General features: G+C 40.6%; 1 protein-coding gene across 6 annotated transcripts in view; it reads left to right on the forward strand.

Annotated features, from left to right (window-relative positions):
* CDK12 (cyclin dependent kinase 12) overlaps nt 1-14,645 on the forward strand; it is a 72,612-nt gene that overhangs the window by 6,010 nt on the left and 51,957 nt on the right. For 5 of the 6 annotated variants that reach the window (XR_012156417.2, XM_073326205.2, XM_073326201.2 and 2 more), the window contains exons 2-6: nt 1,994-2,878; nt 8,073-8,249; nt 10,691-10,830; nt 12,546-12,716; nt 14,174-14,363. Coding sequence is in view for 5 of the 6 variants with exons in the window: in XM_073326205.2 (XP_073182306.1) it covers nt 1,994-2,878; nt 8,073-8,249; nt 10,691-10,830; nt 12,546-12,716; nt 14,174-14,363 (1,563 nt within the window). In the remaining variant the exon portion in view is untranslated. The remainder of the gene's footprint in view (nt 1-1,993; nt 2,879-8,072; nt 8,250-10,690; nt 10,831-12,545; nt 12,717-14,173; nt 14,364-14,645) is intronic. The other variant, XM_073326206.2, reaches the window with a different exon arrangement.

The raw sequence follows: 14,645 nt of genomic DNA on the forward strand, positions 1-14,645 counted from the left end.
TGCAGCTAACCATGTCATACAAGTTCAGTTAGGAATGTTGTCCTCAGCAAAGTCTGCAAGTGTGACCTCTGAGTGCAGTGAAAGCATGCTGCTAGCTATTTCAGCTCTTGACAGTTTTGCAGCGGGATGTGGAAAGTGAACTACTATCCAAATGGCAAATTCTGCCTGTGTGTGTGACAGTTAAACTGATTATCCAGAGTCCCCTGAAGATGACATACCAGCTTGAGGCATATTGCCAGCTTCTGTTTAAGCACAACTTCCATGAACATTGAAGACAGGATCTGAAATAAGTCTTGACTTTTTTTATACTCTTATTGCTGTTTTTTTTCTTTAAGACTAAAGGTAAGATCCACTTAGTCACATTGATATTTGGCCACTACAGTCACAAATGTCTAGTGAAATGCTTTAAAATAAGCCATTTCTATCCTTCAGCTTATTTTTAAAGCATTTATGTTGTCAGAATATTTGTTTAAAATTGTGATTCTCTTATCTTATGCAAATTATATTAGTCTCTTACACTGCATTTCAATTATAGTTGACAAATCTGCTAACAGCTTCCATGTTTAAACACAGTTGCTATTACATGTTTTCTGAGCTGTGTGGAAAAGGGAATTTCTTTTAACCATGATCTAAAATCATGCTATATTTTCTACTGTGGTCAGAGAACTCTAGGTTTGAATAAATCATAGAATAAAAATCAGTTGTGAACATGATTTCAACTAAGCAAGGGTAGAGTCTGACTTCAAGATTTTTTTTATTTTTTAGTAACGTGTGTCTTCCAGATCATTAAAGTCGATCATTTCCACATTACTCCTCTTAAAATACACTGTCCCATGACTTGCAAAATCCCAATCTTCCTTAAAAAGGAGAAAATATTCACTGACCTGTAAATTGAAAATACCAGTTTTCTGTTTGTTTGGTTTTTATTTCCAGTCTTTCCAATGAATCTTCATTCCTAATCTCCACTAGGTTCACAGATACTGCAGACTTGTGCCTAATCCAAGTTTATCCTCTATTCAGCTCGTGTACTTTAAAGGAAGGCATTTTTCTCCTTATTTGTGGCTCACACTACGGTGCAGATTTCCAAATTCATTTAATATCTCTGCCTATGTAATAAATTGTAGCTCACTTTTTGTAAATTCAGGCTTAGAGTATCTCTGAACATGTCTAAATCAGGGTGAAAGCCTCAAATTGTCTTTCTGACTTGCAATGTACAAATGCACTTATGGTAATAGTAAAACCTCTACTTGGAGTGAGGATGTTCTGTGGGCAAAAGTGGCATTCACTAGGAGAATGCCTCATTGCAGTGATACTCAGACTTAGGCTCTTGAGCTGCAAGTAGCTCTTGATTGGGTCTCCTGCGGCTCTGTGCAGCATATGATATTAAAACACTGTGTGAGTGAATATATAATACTATAGTGAATGAAACAATGAATTCACACTACTGTGTCTATTTTGGGTAATGTTGATTGCTAGTTTGATTCCTTAGCCACTGAGGTCTGAGTATCACTGCCTTACTGTAACACCACTGATCAACGCCGCAAGGTTGTGCAGAACATTCCCACAAGCAATACTCATGTCTTATCATTGTGTTTTCCCTCCTGCTCTACTGCCCCGAAAGATTCGTAAACTGTCAGCTCATCCTCTCAACTAAAATCCTCCAGTCAAGCACTGTGCATGTGTTATCTCTTCTTCAACTTGGGGTTTGTCTAACCGTCATCTTGCGGTTCTGTTATTTTAATTGTTGATTTGTAAGCAGCAAGATCTTTGACCTTGGAAGCTCCCTAGATGGTGGATAATTTTCAAGTGTCATCAAACTGGTATCCTTAATTTAAGTGTCCTCAGACAAGCCTTGGGTATGGTCAGAAATGGAGTTGACAATTTATGAATGCTCTTGTCTTTCAAGAGGGCTATCCCTATATGTTAATTTCAGTAACTAACAGAGTATGCATTAGACTGCATCTCAGTTTTCTGCTTCCTGCTCTTTCCATAGGAAGTCTGTGAAGTCCCGAAGTCGAAGTCCTGTATATTCAAGACACTCATCATCTCACAGTAAAAAGCAGAGGTCCGGTTCACGTAGTCGTCATTCCAGTATATCGCCTGCGAGGCTACCATTGAACTCCAGCCTGGGAGCAGAGCTCAGCAGGAAAAAGAAGGAACGAGCTGCAGCAGCGGCGGCAGCAGCGAAGGTGGATGGGAAGGAGGCAAAGAACTCCCCTGTTTTTCTGTCTATAAAAGAGAACAGCTCATCTGAGGTTAAGGAGACAGGGGCGGAGTCTAAAAAGGTACCCAAAATCATTAAATCTGAAAAATCGGCCTCCGACACGGAACTGGTTAATTTAATACACATAAATGCAGAGACTAAAACATCTCTGGAGCCAATAAAAACCAAGATAGACGAGAACTCTGAGAAGAAGCATGCAGCTCCAATTAAAGACTCAAAACCGATGGGAACAAAAGACTCCAAGTCTGTAGTAGCGAAAGAGGAGATTGCAACTCCAAAAGAGACAGAGACAACAGAGAAGGAGAACCCACCTCCATTGCCCTCAATAAAATCACCTCCCCCACCTCTACCAACGACTACGCCGCCACCTCAGATTCCCCCGTTGCCTCCTTTGCCTCCATCACCAGCTGTTCCACCTCTACCGCTTTCCCAGCTGACTTCTGTTCAGGTCCCTACTTCAGTCCCAGCCTCTTTGCCATCTTCTTCCCACTCAAGAACATCTGCTTTGTCCACTCAGGCAAACTCTCAGCCCTCTGTCCAGGTCTCTACAAAACCACAGGTGTCTGTGACGGCTGCTATCCCACACCTGAAGACTTCAACGCTGCCTCCACTCCCGCTCCCACCTATTCTGCTCGGGGAAGATGACTTAGATAGGTAAGGTCATGTGGAAACCTCAGTTCTGCTTGGGTTGGAATACATTGTACTAACACGTTACAGAGAAGAGATTTTATTTTTAGCTTGGTGACTCTTCCTTTACCCTGTATATGTTTCCTAGAAGATACCTAGTTTTGTACTTGATTCTGTTGAAGCCTGTGCCATTCTACTGAAAACACCACTCATAACTAAATGCCCTGTCACGTCGTCGTTCACAATGTTATCTTCTTGTCCGTCTCTCCATCCAGAATAGCTATTTGGAGGGGCTTATGATTCCGTGCTGAAACTAACACAAAATCTCGGTGAGGAAGAGAAGTTTAGAGGCTTTTTTTAAAAAAACAGTTAAAAAAAAAATATGGGAGAAGGTGGGGCTTCACATGGGAGAAGGGATCCTCTTACGTGCAGCAACTTGCAAGAGAAGGTCCTGAATTATTATAAAAACTGGAATGCTCCAAAAAGCTGTGTTAAAGTAACAGGAAAGAGCATGTGACTTATAGGAGAGGACAACACAAAGCAGTGTCGCACTTGCAGCATGTTGTTCGGACATGCAGGCCTTGTCTACCTGAAACAAATTGCATTGCTTTAATTTACATTGGGTTTTTTAATCAATTGCTAATTGATTTAAGCTAAACTAAAAGTACTATATGAGAACTAGGTAGTATTTTATTTATTTATAATAAACTGAACTAAGAGTGTCGACAGAAGTTTGCCTCAGACTAACTAAGCTGCTTTAAAATTGCACCTGGTGCAACTGTGTCCTGTAAGCAAGGCCATAGACAGAAAATAAAAGAATCTCAGAAGTTAAGTAGCATATCTGGGAGGTGGGTTGTTGGGAATAAGGAAACCATGCGTAGTTCAGTAGTTTTAATGGTAATTCACCCTGTGGTTTTACGTGCAACCTGTTCTTTATCTGTGCCCCATGCTGCTTATCTAATTACATTGTTATATAATTTTAATGTGGAAGAGGGTAACCCTTTACTGTCTATCTCTAAGGGGTTTTGTTTACATAGGGATGCTCAGGAAATTAATCCAAGTTAACTTTTAAAGTGGATTACTTAAACCAAATTAAACCCAGGTGTGGATACTCTTATTCAAAATAAAAGTTACCTTAATTTTGATTGTGTCACACAGGGGTTTAATGCAGTTTAACCAATCTACTTTAATTTCACATCTTAAATCAATTCTAATTAATTCTCCTGAGAGTTCACTTATAGATGAGCCCTAAGCAGAATGTCAAGACTGAGTCCTTTCCCAAGTGAGCTGTAGTATTGACTGCTACTCCAATCATTTTGAGATCTGATAGATTACTCAACTAATCCCCTAGATGACTCCAAACACTCGCTTTTTATGGTGATGGAAATTATCTGTATAAACCAGGGCAAAGGAAATAGAAGCAACTGAAAAAGGATTAAAAACTTTTTTGTCATGGCAGAATACTTTCTTGAAGTTTTGTAATTTGTGAATGATTCCACATTAGGTCCTCACTATTTTTTACTTTACTAAATTGCTCACCAAAACCCTTGCTCTCTCTCTACTTCTCAGTAAAGAGGTACTGGGATATCTTAATATGAGACTTAATTACTCTTGCATAATGTAAAACAATTCAATCTACTAGTATATTCTGAAGTATTATTACCACTTCTTACGTGAACAAAGTTCATTATATGTTCTTTGTTCACTTACTGTTCTCAATCGATCTTTTAGGCATTAGTATTAGCAAGGTACTGCTGTAATTGTGATCATTACAATACGTTATAAAAGTTTAGACCAGTGCAACCTTATGTTGTCTTTCACAAACAGCACTTGGTTTAGTGTTGTTCAGCTTTTTAAATAGCAGTGAGAGTGGAAAGAATAGCCTTAATGTGGTATCTAGACCAGTACTTGTATTGGAAAAGTACACACTAAACATAATGCTGTGGTTGCTAACATGGTGTAATAGCCTATAGCCTATTGAGTCAGCTCTGGTATAGTTAAGCCAGCCTTGTAAAGCATCATAAACTTTACCACAAACTCACACACCTCTTATTTTCATCGCTGCCACGCTAATATTGTATGTGTCCCCAGATGAGTGGCTGATTACTCTTTCAAGGTTGACTTGCAGCTTTGTCAGTTTCTTCATTTTACCTCCACTACCATTGTGTATTTTGAGAGATTTATAACATAATTGCAGAATATATTTCCACCCAAAGATTGGCAAACAAGTTCTCAGCCAGCCAGTTCATTTGAAAAAAGAGGAGGCAAACAAATAAAGCCACTTCATTAGGGTTAGCAGGTGTTAGTTGCAAATGACACATTGACCATGCACAGGACATTGTTTTCAATCACTTATAACTATTTGTTGATGGTGAACAAAATTTCTTTAAGTAGGTTTCTTTATTCTGTTTCCAACATGTGGAAAAAACACATGCCCTTCTCGATTTCTAAGACTATGGCAAGCATGAAGTTTAGAATCCCATTGGAGTTACCCAAGTACAAAATGCAGCTCAGATGAGTAAATAAAGATTCTTGTACCTTTCTCTTCATGCTTGTGTAATGCTAAAAAGACTCACGATGTATCATTGCAAAGGATTCACCTTTGCATTCAGATGCAGCATGAGATGTTTCATCTTACAGGGGAGGGCATGAGGAGGGAGTGGAAACGAAGGTTTTAGAATCATTTTAGGCATGTGATGGCTGACGTCACTCTAAGTCTCATAGCTTGAATTCCTTGGGATCTCTGGGAGGTAATGACTATCCCCAAAATAGCTAAGAGATGTGCTAATTACAGTTTTTTAGAGCAGCTACAGCTGTTTTACTGTTATGGGATTTTATTTCCCTTGTTCTTTGTATTGATGGGGTTTTGGTTTTTTGAAGCTTTGCAGCTCATCTTTAAGGTTTTCCACTCCATCTGTATGCAACACTCAGGTTTAGGTAATGCAGAGGTGATGTTTGTTTAGATTTAGTGTTTAAAAAAAAGAATGGCTATGCAAATGTCTTTGCGCCCTGACCATAACTAAATTTAAAATAGCCACCTAGCAGCATAATTCTGAGATACAAATAAATTAACTCCAGCTAGCCAGCAGCCTTAAATAATCAAACGAAGGTGACAGTTTACATCAGTCAGCAGATAACCATGAAAAAACTCCAGAAAAGCCTCTCCTCTCCAGATGCTACCGAGCAACACATCTTCATCCTTCCCCAAAAACCCCGTCAAGCAAATACGCTTCCCAGCAAGCTGCAAAAGTATCAAATTCAGGCTTTTTTGCATGAAGGTGTGTGGAGCATGTTAAAACACTGCATAATGTTACGGATCTAGAACAAATTCCCTGCTAGCAAAAGTGGGTAAAGCTCCGTTGCAGTTGGTGGAACAGGAACTGCTTCTCCTGATGGTGAATGGCACACACAGGCTGAATAACTAGGCGCTGAATCCGAATAAATAACTTTTAAATATTCTTCAAATAGCTTGTTTATAACCTATGAAGCTGGCGAGATAATTTGACCACGTCTATCAGGCTCTACCACAAGAACTGATTTTCAGACGTGGCACTTGAGTTAGGTGCCTTCGTCCGACATTTAGGTATGTCTACACTGCAGCTGGGAACATGCTTGAGCTAGTGCGCCGAAAATAGCAGGGCAGCCAGTGGTAGCACAGGCAGCAGCTTGTGCTGGCTGCCCAAGTACAAACCTGCCCGCGCCCCCAGGAACGTTTGTACTCGAGCGGCTAATCCGAGCTGCCGCCTGGGCCACCCCTGTTTAGACTGCTATTTTTAGCCTGCCGGCTCGATCCCATATCTGAATCCCATTTTGAGGGCTCCTCTTGTCAGCCTTAACGCTGAGGTTCTTTGCTTTCATTAAGACTGACCAATACGGGGCAATCCTGCTCTTCTAAGTTAACTGCAGTACTTCGGGTGACTTTTAAACAGGGGCAAGAGCAGGCCCATAGATCTTTCTCTTGTGTCTGTTGTTACTTTCATGGCTTATAACAGCCATAGTGATACATATCAGTGACAGTTTTCCTCTAGTACTTGGAGTAGCAGGGCTTTTCTAATTAGTTCACTAAACCTATGTGCTGACCTCAGTAGAAGTAAAAAGACAATTTTTTTTGGTCTGTTCCTTTAAAGAGTATCAGAACTCAGTTATTCCAAAGGGGAAAGTACTGTACTTCAATCAAAACCTCCTTCCATGTCTTGCTTCTGTATTCATTTGTGGAATACATTGTGTTTCATCACAGGTTTCAGCTAGGTTGGGAAGTGGCTAGTGAGTAAGGTAACTTTCCTAATTTTCTATTCCCATCAGTTCAGTTGCATTGGCTTCTTTGTGCTGACGAGCAGAATTTTAGACCTGCTGATGCTGACATGCATCAACCTCCCCAAGCAGGTTGCCCTAAGAATGATCCAAGAAAGGCTGCTTGTCTATTTCTCAATAGACAGCTTTTCCCTTTCCTGGGGAGGGTGGAGTCTTGTACAGGGTAAGTATTATGAATAATGTGACTTGCCTACTGCCATTCAACTTGGATTGTAATTCCAATTTATTCAAATCCAGGAATTCTCCCTGATACTCCTTCCGTGTCCCCCCGATAAACTAGATTCTGCATTTCAGTCTCCCACTAGTTAAAGATAACACTACATTACCATTGGTACCATAATAAAAGAAGAAATGAGCTGGTGATCTACCTGCAATATGCAGAAGTTATTGTTGCCCCATTTCTGTCCTTGCGTTAGGTCCTTGAGTTAAAAGCAATATAGTGGAGAGATGGTTAGTTTTGCTTCCATGTTATAGATTTGCAATGGCCATTAATGGGCTTAAGGATCAGAACATGCCTTTAAATCTGTTTTAATGAGTAGACAGGAGATGGGAAGTAGGGCTCAATAAATAGATAACAGGTTATATCCCAAATTTGTTGTTGCGTTTATATAATGTTAAGAATTTTTATTCCACTGTCATGGGAGACTTTTAGTTGCAAAGAGTTATGTGGTCTTTTGAGGCTGGACTGTGTTTTTAATTTAGTATTTTTCTATGTTGACTTTGGCTTTGAAACAAGAAAGATGCTTAATTTTAACCCTGAGTGTCTAGAGCTAGGCTCCTAAATCCATACTTGGCCCCCTAACTTCAGGCACTCAAGTCTGAAACTTTTGGCCTGTGATCCTCTTTATTTGAAGTGGCATCTTAAGTTTGACCATATTGTATTAACTTGCTGTAACTTTCTGGGATTTAGTCCAAAGGAGATTCTTCCTCCAAAACTTGTGAAGAAAGAGAGAGAGCAGAGACCACGACACTTGCTCATGGACCTCCCGCTCCCTCCAGAGCTTCCTGGAGGGGATCCATCTCCCCCGGAGTCTCCAGAACCAAAGGCAGTCACACCACCTCAGCAACCATTCAAAAAGAGACCAAAGTAAGTGTTTGCACAGACTGCATGTTAGCATCTCTAAACGGTGTCTTCTTACGGTGGTGATCTTGTGTTTATATAGCACCTTTCATCGAGAAAGATCCCAAAGTGTTTTAGAATGTGGCTATAAATTGGACATTGAAACTGTTTTCCCTATCATGAAAATGCACCTACCTCTGAGGTTAAATCTGCAACTGTTTTAGCAGTTCTCAGCAACCTAGCAAGTCACTTCATGTTGAAAAAAAAATTCCTAATGTATTTGATGAATCTGAAGAGAGAAGTGTAAGTAGGCACAATGCAAATGCCCAGTTGGAGTCTAGTCAGGACACTGCTGTTAATGCTACCAGCTGTGCAAAAAGTACTAGCGGATTTTTAATGACTACACATATTCAGGATCTCAGTTTTATGTTTCTTCAAGGGGCATGTTCTGTTTTACAGCCCAACTTACCTCTCTTCTGGACAACCCATAATTTTTTCTGGAAATCATTTGACCTGAGACAGGCTTGAATCATGATACTGTGGTTCTAAAAAAAACCCAAAACGTTCGAAAGAAACTAAACCCCTGTTGTGCTGGCTTTCTTTTATTCGCTGCATTGACTCCTTTGGGTTTCTAGTTCACATTTGACAGGTTTAAGGCTCTGTCTGTCAGTCTAAACACGGGTGTTTGTCCATGCAGGAGAATGGGGTCCTTTCTCCATCCATTTGAATATTAACAAACTAGAAGGGCTACAGATTGGGGGGGGGGGGGGGGGGGAAGAGCAGGTGAAATGTAGCATATTTGCATCACAATGCCTGCCTGTAATTCAGACTTTATTTTGTCAAGGTTCTGACAGGTCCCATTGTTCTATAATCTATTACATGATCCTTCCTATGGTGTGAATTACTGGAGTGTTTCATGTACACCATAAGCCTAGTCCACCTTGAAAATTCCCATAAACTTTCATTTAACAATTGCCTTGAAAACAGTATTGTGGCTGAATTGGGAAAGGACCTGTCCTTCTGAAGCCAAAGAAACCTGGCTGGCAAACAACCTGATGTAGAATCTTCAGTGTTTCTAGGAAGCAGTTGTTCAGGAAAAGGGGCTACATACCTTCACTCATGACATTGGTGAAGTATTGGTGATCTATTCTCCACTCGGTGGGCATACTTGACTTTCTTTAACGCTAATGAGAACTATGCATTCGTCAAGAGTATAAACTCTTTTGTACAATTAGGAGCGTCTTCTATATTTTCTTTCCTTTCCCAAGGCATATTTGCTACATTGTGTCCTAAATAATAATCAAATGTCCTATGTTCATTTCCAAATACTTAACAAATCTAAAATTATGAAAGAATTATGTTACAGTAAAGAATACCAATTGGCTTCTGTCCAAACCCCACTCACATTAAGAGCAATGTAACAAGATCTTTAGCAGAATCCTGTGTATCATTCTCTGTTCATAAGACAGGGCAAATCCATTTATTTGAGGTACAGGCTAACTGAAGAATGGTGAGACATACTGAGAACCTTTTAGTAGTGTGTTTTGATACATCATAACCCTTGATCCCTATTTTAGATCATTGTATGTGGAGAAATAAGGGATGACATTGGATGGAGTTCAAATTATGCTCTTTGGTCTTGTACAATTGTTAGGTCTGTTCTTTAAGTGTAGGGACCTGATATAGCATAACACTGCCGGATGATGGGCATAGAAAAAAGTCCCATTTGGCTACTCTGCCTGTAGGAGGTATAGGACTATATAGTGTAATTCACTAAAGACTATTGGAGTAAAAATTTACAAAATAGCACTTAATGAGAGTTAGTCATGAAAGCGACCATGGAAATAGCCTGTTACAGGCCTCATTTTAGAGCAGGTTGAAACAATGAGTACAGTAGTTGCCATTTTAAATTAAAGATGGCATTTGTTGCTTGGATAGTTAATTTTTTTCCTGTTCTTATTATGTTTTTTCCTGTTCTTAGTATGATATTTAATATTGTTGTGTGGGATGGGTTGATATAAATGTTTGTCTAGTGATGCCTGCTGTATTGAGTAAAGAAAATGCACCTCCATCTAGCGCAATGTTTCTCAATAACCGGTCTTTGGCCTGGCGCCAGTCCCTGAAATCTCCCTGACGCAGCAAGCCAGTCCCTGGTATCAAAAAGGTTGAGAAACACTGATCTAGCACACCGTATAAAATTCCTAACTCTGCAATCTGTTAGATTACAGAACAGTCCCCCCCAAGGAAGTGATGGTATCCCTTTGCTTGTTGGTAATTACTATCTAGATTTAAGGTATACTGTAGTCTGAGGAACAATCCTGTGTTACAAGTTGGATAGGTAAGATGACCAAATTGCTCTCCAGTCTATTAATTTTTAGGATTTAAATTTAAAAAATTCACTTCCATTTAAAGCAGTTATGATCAAGTCCTATTGTTCGGGATTTTAAAACTAATCTTCCCTTTTTCAGAATCTGTTGTCCTCGTTATGGTGAGAGGAGACAGACAGAAAGCGACTGGGGGAAGCGCTGCGTGGATAAATTTGATATCATTGGGATTATTGGAGAGGGAACATATGGGCAAGTGTACAAAGCCAAGGACAAGGATACAGGTAAAGGTTAGATATAGCCTTAGTCTGAATAAGGCAATATTGAAAGAATTTCCCTAAGTGATTCTTGGATGTCTTTTTAATTATTTTTGGTGCTATCACAGTGAGCCTGCTTAAAAGCTCATTCCAGTTTTAGTGCTGTTACTACTCAATGGGGAATACCACCATGACCAGTAATGGACTTTGGAATGTGGACTTTCAGAGGACTCTCAGGGAGCAAGGCTTCCCAAACCCCATTGGCCTTCTTTGGAAGTTGGCACCTAACTGTTCTTTTGTTCCTGTGAAAATCTCCCCATGTGCATCCACAATGTTACTCCATCCTGTAAACCCACAAATTTGTTTTCATGGCTGCTGTCTCTCAAGCCACAGATGAGATCATTGGCACAACAAAGACTCTAACGTAGAGTGACCAAAGCAAATAAGTTAAACAAAACTGTGATCCTGTTCTTAACTCACCTTTCTCTGCTTAGTATTGTAGCATCTATTGCTCTCAATGTTTCTGGTTTTGTGTGGGTATACTATGGGAGAGTTTGCTAATCCTGCACTTTATAGTTTGCACATAGATGGTGTTCTCTCCCCACTTAGCAAAGTTTTAGTAGATGAGACAGCATTGTAGATAGTGAGTTTGCTTAATACGAAGTGTTTCACCCAATGTCCTACAGTGCGTTTTCCAGTGAATTACAAAGTATAACAAATCAATTCCAGATTAAATGAACAAACCACGTTCTGCGATGGTGGGATCCTTGCTCTTTAGTGTGCTGTCCACTTGCTAATTTGTGTTGTCTCCCAGTCAGTGCAAATTAGTGAAGCTCTATTGTCATGTACCTTGCATTTCTAGGATGTCTTTCATCTCAGGATCTCAAAATGCTTTACAAACACTGAATCTCACAAGCCCTATTCCTGTGTGAAGAAGGTGGCGTCCTCATTTTTCAGATTGAGAAACCACGCCACATGGTTTGAACTGACTTTGGGAAAGTAACATAGTTAGCCGTTTGCAGAGCTGGGAATAGAAACCAGGAATTCTGATACCCTCTGTCTGGTTCTAACCACCACTTCACTGAGTAGCTCTTTTGTGTTGAACTAGTGAAATAGTATTCGCAAGCAAAAAAATACTTTAAGATAGAGTTCAGATTGAGCCATGTAACTTTTTTGGAAAATGTCTTCGTGCAGGGATGGGCAGCAGCAGGCCCACCAGATCATCTTATTTGGCCCGCCACAGCCCAGCTTAGGGCAGGCATCTAGCAGCATGTGGGGCAAGGCATCACATGGTGAGAACCAGTGGGCCGGATCAGGTAGCTGGGCCTAACCTTCTGGGACAATAGCCGTCGCTGTCAGGTGGACTCACTCTTCATCTCCCACCCTGGAGGCCAGGACCCGACACACATACACTGTGTCACACCCTCTGGGGGCAGGACCCAACATACATATGCCCCAGCCCAAAGGGTTTTAGTGGCTTTTGTGGCCATCTACTACCTTAAAGTTGCCCATCCCTAACTGTCTTCAGATTGCAATGTTCTTCTATTACCAATGTAACTGGAACCTGGAAAGGTCTTTGCTAAGAACATAATTAAAGACTGAATGAGCAGTTTTCTTAATGAAAACTAATCATAAAAAGACCAAACTCAAAGGCCTGGGCAGGCCAGAGGCGGGACAGCATCAAGAGTTTATCATTTGGAGTATCTATCCACAAACACTTTGACACTGACTTGTTTTGACAGGTGAACTGGTGGCTTTAAAGAAAGTGCGATTGGACAATGAGAAGGAAGGCTTCCCCATAACGGCCATCCGCGAGATTAAAATCCTTCGGCAGTTGATCCATCGCAGCGTTGTTAACATGAAGGAAATTGTTACAGACAAACAAGATGCACTGGACTTCAAAAAGGACAAAGGTATTGCTAGCTGCATAGTGTGGTTGAACTAACAGAAATGTCTCCAGCACCTTGTTTACTATCCTGGTGTAAGGGTGGGTCTAGAAATCTGATACAGTTCTGATTTATTATAGGGTTTCTTGCTAGAGAAAACTCTAGAATTGCCTGTTGCTATGTGTCTGCATCTGGATTAAAAAAAAAAAAAAATCTACATGTATTTTATGACTGCAGATCACAGCAACAAAATCTCCACAGCCTGCTACTGATTTTGCTTCGGTACCAGATATTATCCTTTTTGTGGGTTGCCTGCAACAGAACATGCGTTTTCTGATCACTGGTACAGAATCATTACTTGGAAGTGTTCCCAAGACTCCAAGCATTCATACTAGTCCAAGTATCCAGCTTTGCGGCAGTCTTATAGCAGCATTAGCTCATGAGCTGCTAGAGGCCGAGATCAATAGTTACGCCATTTGGAAACTGGTATCAACATAATGAATTACTCTGATGCTCTAAAGAGAAGACTCCAGCGTCTTCTCCCTTGGCTGCATTGGCTCTGCAGGGTATCAGACTGTCTAAAATGGGAGGTGTGGGGGGAGTTTGTGAGCTGAGAGTGAGCTGAAGTCTGTCCTTTGTGCATCAACAACAGAATTGTTGCTTAAATCTTAATCAGTTACACCTGAGCAACCCTGTTCCTATTGAAGACTGTGGATTTTCATAGGTGTAAAAATGGGCTGCAGATCCTTTAATAATGGTGGTGCTGTACAAGGGTCCAGGTTGACTTTGCAGAACTGTCTGTTAGAAGAAATATATTTGTTCTTGTAAACTAAGCATGCTTGAGATGAATGTGATTGGGAGGCAATGAATGTGGAATGCCACGGTACCAATCTTAGAGTCCTGTCACTTTACAGAGCCGATGCACACTTAGTGCGTCCCAAGGGTAAAGTATACTTGTTTCTGTCCTGGGAGGTTTGTGAATGATCAGTCTTTAAAACTGAGTTTGCCTTTGCTGGTTTAGCTGTAGCATTTTTCCCCCAGCACTGGGCAGTCCCTTTATTATGCTGGATAACGTTGCCTGTCTCAAGAGCCAGTTAATGGTATGGAAGGTTTCCCATCCTGTCTCACTTCTAAGTTTGATGGTGCTTTTAAAAACACAGCCCTTTTAGGTTGCACTTGGAGAGTCCCTTTTTCCAGCAGATTCAAGTCCTTGATGCCATAGGTAGCTTATGGTAATGCTTCCACTCTGGCCTTTTGTCGCTTTCCATGAAAAGAAAAGTGCTGAGCTCCTGCCCTCTGGAGATCAGACCCCCTCCCCTCCTCACCCCCTGCCTCAGAAGTATGCAGCTGAGCATATAAAATCACAAGTCACCTTTTTCTAAATCTTGGCCTTTATCTTGAAGCAATTCCTCTACATAACCAAAAACATTGAAACTTTTGACTCTACTTTTCACCCCCTGTCTTAAACTTTGTTTCTGTGGCAGGTGCCTTTTACCTTGTGTTTGAATACATGGACCATGACCTCATGGGGCTGCTAGAATCCGGCCTGGTGCATTTCTCAGAGGACCATATCAAGTCTTTCATGAAACAGTTGATGGAGGGGCTGGATTATTGTCACAAAAAGAACTTCCTTCATCGAGACATTAAATGTTCCAACATCTTATTAAACAACAGGTAACTTGGTACTGGATAGGGTAGATGATGATTTCATCAAACTGGCTAATTTGAGCTGTGAGATGATAGCTCACTGATTCATTTAGATTATGGGAAAGAATACAAGGATCTTATCTGCTGTAGTGGTCCTGTCTCCTGTGTGTTTCCATCAGAAGTGATAGATATTCTAATTAAGCAATAGGTAATATCCTATCTGTAATAGGAGTTTTCTTTAACCAAAGGTGAATGAACCTAATAACCTTCTGCTTAACTTCCTGTTGGCGGCAACCTCTGCAGAAGAGA

This window comes from Lepidochelys kempii, chromosome 27, assembly GCF_965140285.1.
Source record: "Lepidochelys kempii isolate rLepKem1 chromosome 27, rLepKem1.hap1, whole genome shotgun sequence".
NCBI classification, from domain to species: domain Eukaryota; kingdom Metazoa; phylum Chordata; order Testudines; family Cheloniidae; genus Lepidochelys; species Lepidochelys kempii.